The 16333-nt window shown below is 35.1% G+C and overlaps 2 protein-coding genes and 1 pseudogene across 5 annotated transcripts; all 3 read left to right on the plus strand.

Annotated features, from left to right (window-relative positions):
* The first annotated feature begins 783 nt into the window (after positions 1–783).
* On the plus strand, positions 784–5961 carry LOC113079937 (coiled-coil domain-containing protein 28B-like; annotated as a pseudogene).
* Positions 5962–6881: 920 nt separating this feature from the next.
* LOC113079936 (IQ domain-containing protein C) lies at positions 6882–9492 on the plus strand. The gene is made up of 5 exons (XM_026252175.1): positions 6882–7207; positions 7553–7696; positions 7854–8139; positions 8239–8360; positions 8465–9492. The coding sequence occupies exons 1-5, from the start codon at positions 7160–7162 to the stop codon at positions 8501–8503; spliced, it is 639 nt and encodes a 212-aa protein (XP_026107960.1). The 5' UTR covers positions 6882–7159; the 3' UTR covers positions 8504–9492.
* A 279-nt stretch (positions 9493–9771) lies between these two features.
* Positions 9772–15898, plus strand: LOC113079933 (doublecortin domain-containing protein 2-like). Of its 4 annotated transcripts, none has more exons than XM_026252171.1 (14): positions 9772–10650; positions 10820–10926; positions 11123–11321; positions 11871–11928; positions 12650–12720; positions 12802–12933; positions 13049–13198; positions 13628–13667; positions 13992–14051; positions 14317–14494; positions 14612–14721; positions 14791–14862; positions 14941–15108; positions 15414–15898. In XM_026252171.1, the coding sequence occupies exons 2-14, from the start codon at positions 10845–10847 to the stop codon at positions 15498–15500; spliced, it is 1407 nt and encodes a 468-aa protein (XP_026107956.1). In that variant the 5' UTR covers positions 9772–10650; positions 10820–10844; the 3' UTR covers positions 15501–15898. The 4 variants fall into 4 exon arrangements, with proteins under 4 accessions (XP_026107956.1, XP_026107955.1, XP_026107957.1 ...); XM_026252170.1 differs by having other exon boundaries at positions 10836–10926; XM_026252172.1 differs by having other exon boundaries at positions 9772–10926; positions 14001–14051.
* The last annotated feature ends 435 nt before the right edge of the window (positions 15899–16333 follow it).

Genomic DNA, 16333 nt, shown 5'->3' on the forward strand with positions numbered 1-16333 from the left:
AACAAATGACTGATCTTAGCGAGCTACAGCATCTATTTATAGTGCAGGGGGCCGCTTCAGATTCTAGAGAGCATTTGATTGTCATAAGATTTGATGAATAAAGTATGATGTGACTGATGTATGATGTGACATCAAAAAATTTGTTGAGCCGTTTTTGGCAAAAGAGATTAACTGCAAGCTTTGAATTATTATATCTTCTAAATGCGAATTTTGTAATTGTTTTTGGAGCGCCACTGCCTTATAGATAACCTTAAGACTAACATATTGATGCCAACACCTTGGTTTTTGATTTCGATGTGGAATTTATTTATTAGGTTAACATTAGTATATTACTGTGGCCATAACCGCCTCTAGATGGCGACAAACATCTCGAAGCTAAAGATTTGGGTCAACGGTTGACCGCATGAATCCTGGTATTTACTTTTGCTCTCTATGGTATTTAAAAATCTATTTTCGTTTTGTGGTGTAACGTTATGTAATGTTTGATTAAAAGCCGCTATATAAACCTCTAGCTGTGTGGATGATGTTTTAATTAGTGTGAGGTTCCTTAAACTGGATCTCATCCGCGTCTTGTGATTACTATGCTCTTTATTATGGCGAAGGTTCAGCTCATGGATATTAATGTTGATGCTTTTACGTCACTCAGAAGCATACCAATCGGTGAGGCTTGACTCTTGAATATTAATTAGATGGCCGGGGACACTTCTTTAATGCCGTCCAATAGCAAAGGCGGTCTTATTAATATTAATAAAGAAGCTTCACCCATAGTACTAGTCGGTCGGGAAGGCTCGTACTAGGAGAAACGAGAGCTAACGCTGCAAACGCAAGCACTTGGTATCTGTTGTTAAAACGGACCGCGTATAAATCCTCAGTTACTGAAATGGAAAAACCAACACGGGCGCCTTAAATTTTCGTTGGAAAGCTCAAAGAGCCTCATCCTTGTCCTCGAGCCGGTGAGTAAATCGTTTTTTTCATCGATATGACGATGCGCATCGTGCCTCACGGTGCATCCTGTGTAAATCACTTCCATTAAATTTAAAACCCTCTTCGCCAAATGAAAAATGCATTAGATCTTGCACTGATAAACACATCATGTCACACGCTAAGAGTCTACAAACCGCAGAGAGAGAGAGAGAGAGAGAGAGAGAGAGAAAATAGTGTAGCCATATAATACAGGACGACGCTAAAATATTTTTGTAAAATAGTGCATTAATTAAAATGGAGAGTTTCGGGTGATTTGTTTTTGTATCTAAAAGCACCACGATTTGACCCCAGATTGTTTAGAGATTACTGGTAATGAACGATCTTTTACAGGAAAGGCTATTATACACAATCAATAATATAAACAATCTAGGATGCTCATATTCATTAATAGTATGCAGGGTTATATATAATAATAAATTCTAATTTTATGTTACTTCTTACATTGGAGTTATTAGTGGGCAGGAAACATTTGCTCGAAAATTAATTTATAGTTTTTTCCCCAACTTGTAAGGACTTAACAATAGGCACATAGTTAAAGGTATTTTTTTTAATTGCAGCCATTTCTAATATTGTTGCAAAAAAAAAAAAAACATAAAAAATAACCTGATGGTAGACATATATTATTGTCTCCCTGGCGGATGGACAGCAGGCACCCGAGAGTCCCAGAGAGATCTGAAGCATCTAAAATATTTCAGCACTGGGAGCGCAGCTTGATAATTTCTTTACACGGGGTGAGAAATAGAGCAGCAGAATAAACAAACCAGAAAATAACAGAGAGGCTTACTTTATCCATAAAATTTGGTGGTGTTCGTATCAAGCTCGTTTTTAAATAGGATAATAAGAAGGCATGTCTTGGTAACCAGTTAAATTTATTAAGCATTTATCTGATATTGTTAACATGGATTCATGCATTCACACAATTTTTTTATTAGCAGCTTAAGGTCAGATATTAATAATTGCTGACTGTCTTGTAAATGTTTAGCACTGGCTCTATTTGTCTGGCTGTAATGATCGAAATCTGTTTCAGCAACAAAGCTGAAATTGACTATAGTGCAGTGATACCAACTGGACTGAAGCATGAGACAAACCTTCACATTTAGTGCCACACATTATTTAGTCTCTGTAGGGCCCTTATTACTATGCTCTGGTTGACTTCCCACCATAGCCAAAGAGCCTAAACTTTTCCCATTAAAGTAGATTGCTTTACAATAATGGCAGTGTTTGGGTAACTCTAGTTCATATAATAAAATATTAGCAATTTCATGTGGTGTCTAATGAAATAAAATTACACACTATATATTCCACTTGTTTAGGATCATCTCATGTTGTTGTTTTTACACATGTCAGTAGCTGAGTGCTCTTGTCTTTGTGTCTTAGAAAGTGCCACTGCCCTCATGGAAGACAAGAGGAAGAAAAGGAGTCCCAAAGTGTCCCTTCCCCAGCCCCCTCCTCCACCAATAAACCCTCGAAAGCTCTCTGTTCTCCCAGCGAGTAAAAGCACCACATTCTCATTGGGTTTACCCCCAGCCCCCCTCCCCAAAACCCAGGGGCAAGTTCAAGAGATCGGTGGGGGCAATGGGTCCATCTAAAGAAGCTCTCGCTGTTCCTGTGGTTCCCCCAAAAACACAAGGTTTGTGTGTGTGTGTGTTCTTCAAATGACATATCATAGATGCTAAACTGGTTGAGTTAGTAATTGATATTCCAAATTGTGCCACATACAGCTGTCCAACAGTGATTCTGTTTCCATTTGTAGGCCTCACAGAGAGAAACCCAGAGCTCCTCAGCCTGCTGGACCCAGCCGCGTGTCCCAGTCCTCCTCACCACTCCAGCACTCTTTCCTCACCGACGTCTCTGATGTGAGAGAGATGGAGGGAGGACTGCTCAAACCTGCTCAACGACTTTCACTCTGGGAAACTACAGGCTTTGGTATGTACTAGGGTTTTATTCAAAAGCCTTAGTAGTTTGGGCTATCATTGGAATTTATTTGCTGTCTTTACAGGTGAGGTTATCAGGTACATTTTTAAGGAATGCAAAGGTGTGTAAGGGTGGCACCTTTACAACACCTAATTCATTAGCAAGTTGATTCAGATGTCAGAAGTCTAGGAATTTACTTTCTCAGTTTCCATGTGTAATACACTGTGTGTTTGCAGGTAAGGTGTGGCTCCTTTGAGCAACTAGAGCATGTGAGAGAGATGCAGGAACGTCTGGCCCGGCTGCATTCAGTCTGGACAGTCATGTGGAGGAGCTGTCTGAAGACCAGAGAAAAAGCGCTTCAGACCGCCAATCTAGAACACCTGCTTTCTAATGTAAGATATATTTTTAATCTTCTTTAATAATTCATCTCTTGTTGGGTTGCAGAATTAATCTAAATAAAACTGAATTGTGATATGGCTTTGTGTGTTATCAAAATTAATTTTTTTTGTCTGTTGGATATATAATCACTGCATTTTTTTTTTTAATCCTATTTTAATCACAATTTTAATAACATTTTTATCCCAAATTGTGCAGCGCTAATTTTGTGAGTATTCTTACTGAACCTTAAACCAAAGATGTTAATTTTCCCACAAGTTTATATCAAATTTATATTACAGTAGCACACACATTACTAGAGTCTGGATCTAATGAATATGAAACACCAGTCTACTTGTTCTCTCTCCACTATGCAAACACTGTGGCTCTCTCACGCACAGATATAAAAAGGACTTGACAATGATACCCTGTATCTGAATACAGGCCTGTGCCTGAATCTTGTATTATCATCCAAATCCAAGTGTCGCTGTCTGACTGTATTCTTTCATCAGTCTGTGAAGGGCTGGACAGTTGCTATTGATAGTATTTCCCTTCTAGCTGGCAGCTCGGTGGTAGGTGGTAGAGAGCCCAGCAGATTATAGTGTGTGTGTGTGTGTGTGTGTGTGAATTTCATTATGGGTGGCTCACTTAGTATAACAGAGTGAATAGGTAAATCTTAAGCAAGGTCATGTTTTACCCCACAGTTCCATACAGCTTATGTTAGGACTATTAAGACTTTGTATTGTGAAAGATTTTTAGGACAACTAAGCACACCCCCGGCTTTGCCATACTACATAAGCATCTCAGTGTCATATTTTTAAAATATCATTATCATGTTATTGATTATTGATTCTCATTACTGTATTAACAGTATTGTTTAAATCAGCATTAATTAAAGGCAGCACTACAGATAATACCCTGATTTTTTCAAAATAATGTATATTTATTTATAACAGTATTAATGTTATATTAATATGAATTTATTTACATGTTATTTTACAACAGTAATTAAACTTTAGCATTCAAATATGTTCTTAATAAATATAATTCCTTTTTGGGGTAAAATAACATTTATTATCAAATTAGTGTCCAGGAATTCACAGAAGCTAGGTAGTAAGGAAAAGCATTTCTGGAGTGCAGTTTATAATTTTTGAAAATTGATAATCTGTTCACAAACACAAACAATCTCAGTTTTTGTTAACATACATGCTGAATTCCAGAAGAACCCATTGTTTGAAGTCTGTTGCTTCAGTATAACGATTCTGTCAGCTCAGCAGTAATAGATAGGCCTTTTTAAAGCATCAGCGATTATATTGATTTTTTGTTAATGAATCTGTTTTTTCTCCTCTTAGCTGGAAGAATTGAGCACCTCAATGTATCCTTCCATTTTACGGAATGTATGTGTTAAAACATGACATTTTACTTTACCTTTGACATTAACCCCCAAAGTATTTGGAGTCATTAAGATGTTAACGAAAAAATAATAATTAAGTTCTATTTTATGCTAATAAAATACAATATTTATTGAACTTAACAGATCTTTCAATTTAATCAACTCTGGTCAATTTAATGATATGTGAAAAAGGTTATTTGGTGTTTTCACAAGATTTCTGTTTATCCAGAAAATATTTGTGTTCCACCGAAAGCTCTTTACTGGAAAGTTTTAGTTTCAGGACAACCAGACAACCAGATCAGTTGTGTCCTAATGGAAGCCTAATGGATAAATCCAGTATATGTGCAGGAAGAAAGCTGAAGTCAGCATTTTTATATGTAATAGGAGCTCCAGAGCTTGTACATTAGATGTATATTAGCAGCGCATATCTCCTTAATGCAGTTTATCCAGACAGAAACTCCACCTAGCGGAAAATCCAGATTTACCCAAGACCTCCAGCACCTGAAGCGGGAAACCAAACCCAGCTGACCATCAAATCACTGTGCTGACCAAAACCCAAGATGCCATGGCTACAACTCAACTGCAAGTTAATGAAGCACCATCATCGCAATCTGTGTCTAATGCAATGCTAAGTGATGGCAGCAGCATCAAAGCACGTTCTCCATGTGAACGAAATTCAACTGCAAAAAGGGCACTTCTTGTTTTTCAAATGATTTGATCTTCTCTTTTAAATTTGAATCTTTCCACTTTTGAGTCTGAATGCTAAATGGCATCCTCTTTGTTACAGTGTTTAAGTGGTTTATCTGGATAAATAATGATCATTCTTACTTTAGGGATTGCATGAGTTGATTTCTAAGGTTCATTCATCACAGGTAAAAATTAATTGAGATCTAGAATTTTAGATCAACAATGTCAGAAGTGAATGAGAAGATGAACATTTATGTTGTCAGTCAATCATCATAACATAATTGATTTTTAGTTCATCTGTGTTCTCTGGGAAGATGTTGTAAATGGCTGTGGAGTAGCTATAAACTCACTCAGGACTGTTCGAAAATAGTGCCTCTTCTCAGTGTCTAGATTGTTTCACTGTACGGTTTTCATGAGACTCTCTAAAAGATGGAACTGGATCCTTTTGTAGATGTTTGTACATTAAAATAGACATACACTTATTTAAAATAATATATTATATAGATTGTTTGTAAACTAGAGTTTTAAATTGCTATTTAATGTTGATCTAGGAACAATTGTGATAGAAGTTGTTTGTTATTCTTGATGGCACTGATGGAAATGTACAATATTTTGTGTTATCTTTGCATAAACTTAAACAAAATCATAATGGAGTCAGGCATTTCAAATTTCAGGTTGACATCCAGTAGGTAATTCTAGAATTATAAATTAGTTTATTATTATTATTGGAGCACAAGACTGTATTTAAACCTTGTAGATTTGCAGTCTCTACCCCAAAGCACAAAAGGATAGAGTACAGTAACATTTAATACAAGCCACAGTGGATGTAGGACAAAAGTACTGAAGGAGAAAACAACAACAAAAAAAAGATACATAGTACATCCTCACTAATGTCCCTATGAAAGCCAATCTTCCCATTTTACACATGTTTCAGTGATAAACCATCAGCACAACATATGGACAGGTTTGAGCAAAAGCTAATTATCTACACCAGTTCAAATTTTTATATTTCATGATGCCGTAATATCACTTTACAGCCGACCTCTGCTACGCCTACCTCCGAATATTTCAGCATAGAGTCAGTACTGTTGCCTTGAGGGGAGGTCTATTAAAATGTATTTCAGATTGATTCATGGCAAATTTTGATCCTGCATCAGCATGTACAGGCCGGTTCCTCTTCCCTCACTGCCCGAGTCTAAAGCATTGACAGACATTTAAAAAAATGGCTTTCAAATAATTCAAAAAGAAAACATTTGCTTTGCTTTTAAACCATGTCTTGATTTGTTTAAGAATGCATATAAACCATCTATTTAGAATCTATTTTTGTGTGCTTTAATAAAACTTAATGCAACAATTCACTCACTTTGACTTTGGAATTTTTGTGCAATTATGGGAAATATCAGTATATTGAAAAAAAGTTACAAATAATTAAAAGGATGTTGCAAAAGATTAAACGTAACGATAGGAAAATAAGTACTGATTTATTTAAAGCATTTTGGTTGGACAAAAGAAACATGATGAAACCTGAAATAATATTTTTTACATTTTTAAATATTTTTTTTGTTTGTTTCCTTATTAGGTTAGAAGTTTATAAGCATCAAGAGACATGGCGATGTACTCAAACTCACTAGTGTTTGTTGTTTTATTATTTACCTCTATTTTCACCAATTTGTCCTATAATTACTGCATTACAGCATTTCTCTTTCAAACAGCGGGTGGCAGTAGTGATCTACGAATCTGTTCCTCGACCTGTTTATAGGAGAAGAAATATATAGTGCGTCATATCCCTTCAAACAGAGCCGCGCTATGGCTATGAGCGAACAGAAATGGATACAGACGTTAACTCGATTTCAGGTATTTGTTTTTATTATTATCATTGGAGATCCTCAAGTGTGCATGTACTTTTGTAAGTATTTTGTAAGCAAATTTATTTGCCCCGTGTCGTAAAAGAACCTGGGTACGGTGACCGTTTGTGTTTGTTTAAACTGTACTGTCACCCAAGTTCATTGTTTTCAGTTGTTTATAAAATTGTTGGAGTTTATCTGATTTTTCTCTCTGTTTTTTTTTTAATCAGTTGATTTTTTTTCTTTCTTCAGTTTAATGGATTGCTATGAAATTTGCTTTTGTGAACACTTCTGTTTGTGCTTTATAATCAACATGACTAGAGACTAGTTTAAACCAATATTGCGTCCTCTCCAGGCTCAATGTCGTGGTTCTGTGATGAGGAAAGGTCTGAGTTTGGTTCAGACTCAGTTTGAAGAGATAGTGCAAGAGATTGATGGAGGATTGGATCACCTGCAGTGGAGAGGAAACATCATTCCCAAACCTCACTTCACTGACACTGTGAGCTTCTCTGTCATTGTCCATATCTCATTATTTTAAAACATCATAAGCTGTTTATTTGTTACTCGTATAAAGTATGCTTTAAAGTTCCATTATAACTTTGACTTTTTTTTTTAGATAATGTCTTTATGTTGAATGATGATAATGTAATCTACAGGAAAGCCTATTGCTGCAGTATGAACGGTCCAGGTTTCGGTCCCATGACCTTCTGGATGATTCAGGGAGGGAACAGAAGACAGAAAATGATGGCAGTGAGAAATCTCTCCTACAGTCTGAAATCCAGGTCCCGGAGAAAGACGAAGCTACTGAAAAAGCCAGCAGAGACACTTCCACATCTGTGGAGAGAGGAGACAATGTGGTCATAAGAAACCTGATGGATGATTCTACTGCACTGTGCAGTATCGTGAATTCAGATGTCAGCCTCAGTGGCTTATTTCAGACAGGTGCTTTTAGAAGAGATTTTGACAAAAAGGATACAGAGGTTTTTAAAAACCGACAGGACTTTTTTGAGACACTTATGTGTTTGTGTTTTGTCTTTGCAGGACCAAATTTGCATTCAGTTTTTAAAGAGACTGCACATACTCCTGACTCTCTGAAGCAGCAGAGGAGCACTTTAGCCATGGAGTTGCTGTGGATCCAACAAGCCATCAGTAGCAGAAAGAAAGTGAGAGAACTTTAATATTTTTAACATTAATGTTTACATGTATGTATCTATTTCTCTCTGTGTGTTTTAGTCTTTAAACGTGTTCTGCTCTGCTTCTTTTTTAGTATCTTACACTTAAACAGAGATTGGATGTGCCACACTGATACTGGACCAGTTCTGAAGCTGTATTATTATTATTATTATTATTATATCATTTACAGCACATGATGTTTGAGAATTGTTGTAAATTATATTTATTTATAAGCTAGTGTAGTCCACAGGTTAGTGTTAAACAAGATTTTTATTTTTGTATGAACTGTATTTCAGAAATAAATATATGCATATGCACATACTTTTTTTCTGTTTCACGAAAAAACATACTGTTCAATCCTGAATGGATCACAAAGACTCCCGAAACTTAATCTCACAGTTCAGCCAATGTTATATTTGAATTGTATAACCCAGGGGTAGGCAAGTTAGGGCTAATCAAACACACCTGAACAAGCTTATCAACGTCTTCAGGATTACTAAGGCTACAGGCAGGTGAGGGTTTTTTTTCAGGTTTGGAGCTGAACTCTGCAGGACTGCGGCTCTCTAGGACCGAACTTGCCTACCCCTGGTATAACCACATGAGAAATGACCTCTTGGTGTTGCCTAGATTCTTTCAAATTTTTTTTCCTCCATTTTTCAAAACCAGTGTTTTCCTTGCCTTGCTCGAGCTGCATTTGGTTTGCACACCAGGGTGTTAAATATTTAGATTATTAAGAACAATATGTTATATTGGAAGTATTATGAAAAGTCTTCCAATTAACCCCTTAGTTTAATTACAGTTTATGGGTGGGCTAAATAATTAGTATTTTAACCCTATCTGTAATATGCACAATTTATAGTTTTTATTGTTGCACAATATATCACCATAGTTATTGTAAACATGTCTGTTAGGCTGCTTTGAAACAGTTGTGAAAGCTATTCAAATAAAATTAATCTTGACAACATACAATCCACAAAATGATATTATAATTGAATTACAGGAATCCCTGTTCAGTTACATTAGAACAAACTTATCCCGTTTAATACAGATTTTTTTCCCAGACCTGAAAATATCTAAATGATGTGTCACACTTTGAAATGATCAATAATTATTTTTTGAAAATTCTTTGAAAATGTTTTAAGGTTAATGTATATACTGAATTAACATATTTCTGCAATAAAAAAAAAATTGTTATATAGCTTAGCCCAACTATTTTAAAATGTTAGATTACATTCTAAGGTTACTGTTATGCATTAAAAAAACATTATACAACATGTATAATAATACTGGGATAAAAAAAAAAAAAAAATACTTTTTTCTAACATGTATCAAATTAGTGCTACCAGTATTACAACATCAATATTGTAACCCCCCCCCCCCCCCCCCCTTTAATTTTTTTTTGTAACATTTGAAATAACAATAATAATAGACACCTTAAAGATGATGTATTTAAGTCAATAATCTTTAAGTCAACATACTTTATTAGTCTTTTGTTTTGGAGTTTTTATGCAGTCATCTGCTCTGGTCATGTGACAATTTGCACTAACCATGTGAAACTGCACATATTAAATTGAGACCCTTTAGTTTCGTAGAAAGTGCAATGAAACATCAATCAGTAAGGTTAGTTTTTTTACAAAACGTTTTTATGGTCACTATTGTGACCGGTGGGATTAAATGGGTCAAATGTCGCGGCTGGCAGCTCTTGACTAAACAAACAATGTCACAAGATTTCTGACTTGCTGTTTTATATTTAATCAAAATTATAAAGGTTGTTTTTCTTCTTTATCGCTCCACAGGGTCTTCATGTCTCTGTGTTAAATGTTTCTTTTGTTTGTGGGTGATGGTAAGGTGCATAATTCACTAAAGACATGAACAGCCTCTTTAAACAAACACCTTCAAGTTTTCGTTTTGAATGTTGGATTTTCAAAACCTTTTTATTTAGCCTATTCAAGCAAAATAAAGGGATTACTTTTAATTTCCCGAGAATTAGGAGTGAAATTGTCTAGATGAATCATTTTAAGTATATTTGCTTCCCTCTCTAACACCCGTCTCTGTCTCTGTGGTGGCGTTGCTGATTGTAAAACTCCACAAAGGCCGCCTCCATAGCAAAGTCTTTGGCCATAGTTAGTAACACTGCCATGGCAACCAGAAAACACTCCAGTGTGCGTGAGGGAGAGAGGGAGGTGTTTGAGTCTTTAATATAAAACATATATACTGAAAAATATTCAACACTTAAGAGTTTTTCTCCAGGTGATTAACTGAATTACAAACGCTGTCTCTGTAAGTATTTTTGTGAGTGTGTATCGACTTGCATAAACATGTGAATGCTTCTCTGAGCTGTAAGTAAATTTTTGTGCAGTTAATGTGTGAATGAGGTTTGGATTTGTACTTTTACAGTGTTATTAACACTTTTTTTGGTTCAATTTTGCTGACAAGTTATCTTATGTAGGAGTTTTTGTGTCTAGTTTTGGTTGATGGCGTCCACTGGTGTCACTAGTCACCTGCCTCCAGTCAAGAGAGTGAAGGTCTACAGAAATGGAGACCCCTTCTTTTCAGGTTAGATCTTGATCTGAAACACTTTTGGTGGGTTGTTTTGTTGCACACACAAGGCTTAAACATCTTACTGTATTGCCTAATTATGTATGCTGCAACGTATTTTATTTCATCACTTTCACAGCTCTCTTGTATATGTCTGAAATGAAACTACACGTGCCTTATTTAATGTCTGTTTGTGAATGTCTTTCTGGATCAGGAAGGAGATTTGTGGTAAACCAGAGGCAACTCACCAACATTGATGCGTTTCTTAATGACATCACTCTCAGTATCGGAGCTCCATTAGCTGTTCGAACTCTCTATACACCACGCTTTGGTCATCGGGTCGCTGACCTTAGTGACCTACAGCAAGGGGCACAGTATGTGGCCGCAGGGTTTGAACGCTTTAAGAAGCTAGAGTAAGTGTTAATTCATACATAATGAGAAAAATGTAATGCTAAACATTGTATGAGTCAGTGTTGCTATTGTAAAAAAAAAAGAAAAAAAAAATATATATTTATAAATATTTATTTCATAAATTAAAATAAAAGTATAAGATTAAAAATTTAAACTTTAAAAAAACTAAAGAAAGATTAGAAATGGCAGCTCACTGATACAAATATGATTAAATAAAGTTGTAGTACTAAACTTAATAAAAGCAATTTTTTTTTACAAAACAAAAAAATCAAAAACTAAAATTAAAAAAAATTATAATAAATGTTAAAACAGTAGGTAGATAAATAATCCTAAAATAACACTGTCATGTGGCTTCTACAAAAAAGGTACTTATTTTAATATTTAATGTAAATTCCCTTAAATTAAATCCCCTCCTATAGAAAATGGCATTTTAGAAAGGTGTTAACATAGAGAAAATGGAAAGCAGAATTTCTCTGGTTGAGAAGGGTTAATATTGTGATGATGGCTAAAGATGCATCATATTTTTGCTTGTCTTTTCTGTATATTTTTAGTTACCTGACTGCTGGACAGAAGAAAGGTCCACTGTGCAGAGTTATGTATCCAGCCCAGGTATACATGTGAGAGTTACTGTTTATTTGTGATTTTGTTTTATTATTCAGGTTAATTGCAGATATGTGCAGATATATTAAGTCATGGTATTTTTTCAATTCAGGCATCAAAAATCATACAAGATACAGTCATTTTGTCTTGTTTGTTTTGTTGTGTTTTTTTGTTGCTGTGGATGCTTAGCTGAAGTGTGTCATGCAGAGGAAGTGAGGGATGTTATTGTCCCTTCCAACAATAGAAGGCCAGGAGAGACACACTTCTAGTGTTATCAGATTAGAAAGCTTGTTAGGGCAAGTTTAAGTGCCTGACCCCTTAATGGTGCGCACAGAGCTGCTAAAACCACTGTTGATAATAGCCTTGAAACAGGGGACACTGACTCAGCATCAACACACACTGCATCTTTTATTTATGCTGATGGAAAATCCCTGGCTGCACATTAACCTGCTTATTACACAGCTCTTTGTTAAATAAATAAATGGTCCTGAAATATTGATTTCCGGTTATTTTATTATGTGACAATAAAGAGGCCGCAAACGCAAAGTGATAGGAGAGACATGAAGCTTTGAGGGAAATTAGTTAGAAAATGGCCAATTATACCATTTAACTTTCATTATATAAAAACATATGACCTTAGAAATGCTGTGATTGACTTATCAGATTCAAGTATTCTGATTGTAATTGATATAATAAATTGCTAATTAATAATATGGAACTCTTTTCACAGGATAAACCACTTGTCAGGCCTAATGTGTCTGCAAAATGGAGGAAGACCATCACTCTGCCCTTCATCATACAGTAAGAACTCAGATATTTAAATGTTTTTCTTCTCCTTTCACAAGCGATCCAAACTTCATTCTCCTTTTCACATTCACAAAGTGTATTCCGGAATGGAGACATCCTCAGTCCTGCCCTGCGCCTGATCATTCACCGCCACATGCAGAAAAATCTAGAGCAGATTCTGAGGCTCATTTCTGAAAAAGCCATGCTTCGCACAGGAGCCGTGCGCAGGTATTCAGTCACAAATGCAGTTTGTTTGAGCTTATGAAGCATATCATATTTATTACCTCACACATTTTTTAAGGTTTTTTTCATTTCCACAATCAATTCACCTTTCACCTCTCAGGCTTTGCACTCTGGAGGGTTTCACAGTGACCTCCACAGAGGAGCTGGAGAGCGGGCAAAGCTATGTAGCTGTGGGAACAGAGAGGTTCAAGAAACTTCCATATGTAGAGATACTGATGAATAAAGCAACAGGCAACAGTTGGAATAGACAGTAAGTTATGCAAATTGTTGGGGTCTTAAATTAATGCTTTTATTATTTCTAACAGGTCTTTTGAACTTTCTATCCATCAAAGAACCCTGAAAAATATATCACAGTTTCCACAAAAGCAGCACAACCGATTTCAACATAGATAACAATAAGACGTTTTTCTTTAAAGACTTATAGAAATGATTTCTTTAGGATTGGGGGCACTGAAGACTGAAATAATGAAAATTAATTAAAATACATTCATATAGAAAAGAGTTGTTTTGAACTGTAATAATTTATTGAAATATTACTGTTTTAATATATAACAAATAAATCTAGCCTCTGCGAGCATAAAATACTATTTTCAGAAACATAAAAAATTCTTACAGGCTTCAAACTTTTTAATGGAAGTGTACATACAAATAAAACAAGACCTGTCTGTCTTCACTGTAGATATTATGCAGGTGACAGAGGATTACAGAGAAGAATTGAGGTACTTTTTATATCCAATATACAATGGAGTTGAAATGCATATGAGAAAATGATTAGCTTTTTAACTAAAAACATAACGAATCATAAAAATTAGCACATTAATTTGAGTAAAAAGGTGTACAAAAAGGTTTTCTTAGATTTTTTTTTAATTCAAAACTTTATTTCCAGGTCTAAAGCAGATTTTTACTTTTAGAGTTTTTAATGTGGTCTCAATCTTATGGACTCCACTGTATATTTAATTTGAATGTGTTAGGGAAATACATTTCTATGAGACAAATTGTTCTATTGAAGTTCTTTAATATTCTGTCATGACAATCCAACTCAGAGTAAAAAGATGTTTCCTCAGGACAGCCAGAGTGACTCCACCCTCATGAATTCACCTGAGGTATTGTTATTTGTATGTGTGTATATATATGTGTGTGTGTGTATATTTCTGCTTGTTTATACTATAATTTTCTTTACTATTTTTTTTATACATATTTATATATTTTTATATATATATATATATATATATATATATATATATATATATTTATATATAGTTTTGCTGCTTCAGATCAAAGCCTTCAGATCATTGACCCACTATATTGTCAATGTCATGATCACAGTCATCCTGTAAGCATCTTGTATAAATTGCTGTCTGCTTTCAGAGGGAAGGCAGGCGTGTGAAGTCCACAGGAGATGAATTGGAGCGAGAGAGCTCCCCTCAGCCGGTTAAAAGGAGAGGAAGGAGAGGAGAAAGAGAAGAGAACTCTGTTTTCTATGCCAGACCAGTGAGAGTCCGCAGACACCCTCCCACAGACAGACCCCTTCCTAGAGCCGCAATAGGTGGATGCTAAATAAATAAAAATAGTATCTCATACTGTGTCTAAAATGTTTTTTATTTATTTATTTTTTTTTTATTAAACTATTGCATTCTTTCTTGTGTGATATTGTTTGTGTTAGGTGAGCCCAGTGTGTTTAAGGCCTCTGAGAGCAGGATGAGGGAGGAGGTTCGAGGTGCTGAGGAGGTCGCAGAGGATGAAAACACAGCTGTAGAGCTTCACATTGACCTGGTACACCTCTCGTCTTCTTTTGTCTCATCTCATCTCATCTGGTCTTCTGAAAAATGTTTATAATTTCAGAGAGAAGCAGAAGTTGTAGAGGATGAGGAGCTTCTTGAAAGGGATCCGTTTGATACAACCCATATAAATCACGTGAGTGTGTGAAATACACAGGAATTGAAAGTACTGATGACTTGATCATGAATTAACTCACTGTTTGTTGTATTAAAGAGGGATTCAGCTGAACTGCACAGGCCATCATCTGATCTCTCCAGTGAGAAAGAGTTCATAGTGTCTGAGAGGGAGACATGGGACGACACGTCAGCTCCACAGAGAGAAGCACAGCAGGGATACACGTCCAGCAAAGAGTCTCAGCATGATACAAACAAACAAGATGCTGTAAGACGCAGAGCATTGATATTTTATTTTTTTGCTTTTAATATGTCTTATTTGTGTTTCACTTAAGCTTAGATTCAGTTTAAAGTGTGTGTGTGTGTGTATATATATATATATATATATATATATATATATAAATATATATATATATATATATATATATATATATATATATATATATATATATATATATATATATATATATATATTTATTGTAGAATACATATTATACTATCAACTCATTCAGATTGTTTTTCTGGCCTGTCATCTGTACAGTAAAAAGATTTTTCTTTCTGTTTTAAAATTAGGAGTCATCCTCAAGGCATTCCAGATCTTCATCACCCAAAGTCTCTAAACATTCTCAAGTAACACAGCAAGAACCTGTCAGTTTATAAGTTTTAAAAACAATATAGTTAATGCATTTAATCATACATGCAAATGGTGCGGTAGTGTTTTGAAATTTATTTTGCCTTGTATAGTGTCATTTAAACTAAAGGCCTGATGTAATGGTACGCTCTAAAAAAAAAATTTACTAAACTGTCACCGTTCTGGTACCTTTTTAAACAGCACTAAATATGTTCCATTTAGGGGGTATAGATAATTATACATAGATCTTTTTTGTACTGCCTCAGTGATGGAACTATTACAAATAGTAAAATTAAATGTGGGAGACTTACATATTTAGTTATTATTAACATTAATAAAAGTGTAAATATTAACCATCTAAACACAATGGGTCTCATTCATGAAACACGAGCAGAACGAATTTTTGTGTAAATCGCGTATAAAGTGGTTTTGGCGTAAATTTTCGGATTCATTAAAACGTTCGTATTTTCCAAATGTTAGTTGGTACGAAAGAAATCTACACCTGCTCCCAGCCACGCGTAAATAGTGCGTTTAACGTCTGAACGTTTTGCTCATTAATACGGCTGCATTTTAATTCACCTTAATCGGGTACATATTTACACAGCATTTTGAAAAAAAATATTATATATATATTAATTACATACGGTTTTTCTTTTAACTTTTATTATGAGAGCCAGTAATAGGATCTGTAATATGCTTCCAAACTTCCTTTTTTAGGACCTCATACGCCACTAGTACGCTTGAAAATTAAATGTGGCGTTTTGAATGAACTTCTGATAATAAAACTTCAATTTCTGCAGCTGAGAAATGTTTCTTTTTCAGTCGCTTTTGAGAAGACATGTTGAAATCCTTCGTTTGGTGT

Source organism: Carassius auratus, unplaced genomic scaffold (genome assembly GCF_003368295.1).
Source record: "Carassius auratus strain Wakin unplaced genomic scaffold, ASM336829v1 scaf_tig00029889, whole genome shotgun sequence".
Classification (NCBI taxonomy): domain Eukaryota; kingdom Metazoa; phylum Chordata; class Actinopteri; order Cypriniformes; family Cyprinidae; genus Carassius; species Carassius auratus.

What these genes read in the sequence shown, in the direction of transcription:
- LOC113079933 (XM_026252171.1), top strand. Translation starts at nt 10,845, where the DNA reads ATGGCGTCCACTGGTGTCACTAGTCACCTGCCTCCAGTCAAGAGAGTG. An exon ending in TAGAGCTTCACATTGACCTG is followed by an intron (nt 14,722 to 14,790) that starts GTACACCTCTCG and finishes TTATAATTTCAG; the next exon opens with AGAGAAGCAGAAGTTGTAGA. An exon ending in ATACAACCCATATAAATCAC is followed by an intron (nt 14,863 to 14,940) that starts GTGAGTGTGTGA and finishes GTTGTATTAAAG; the next exon opens with AGGGATTCAGCTGAACTGCA.
- LOC113079936 (XM_026252175.1), top strand. Translation starts at nt 7,160, where the DNA reads ATGGCTATGAGCGAACAGAAATGGATACAGACGTTAACTCGATTTCAG. An exon ending in AGACGTTAACTCGATTTCAG is followed by an intron (nt 7,208 to 7,552) that starts GTATTTGTTTTT and finishes CGTCCTCTCCAG; the next exon opens with GCTCAATGTCGTGGTTCTGT. An exon ending in AACCTCACTTCACTGACACT is followed by an intron (nt 7,697 to 7,853) that starts GTGAGCTTCTCT and finishes TGTAATCTACAG; the next exon opens with GAAAGCCTATTGCTGCAGTA.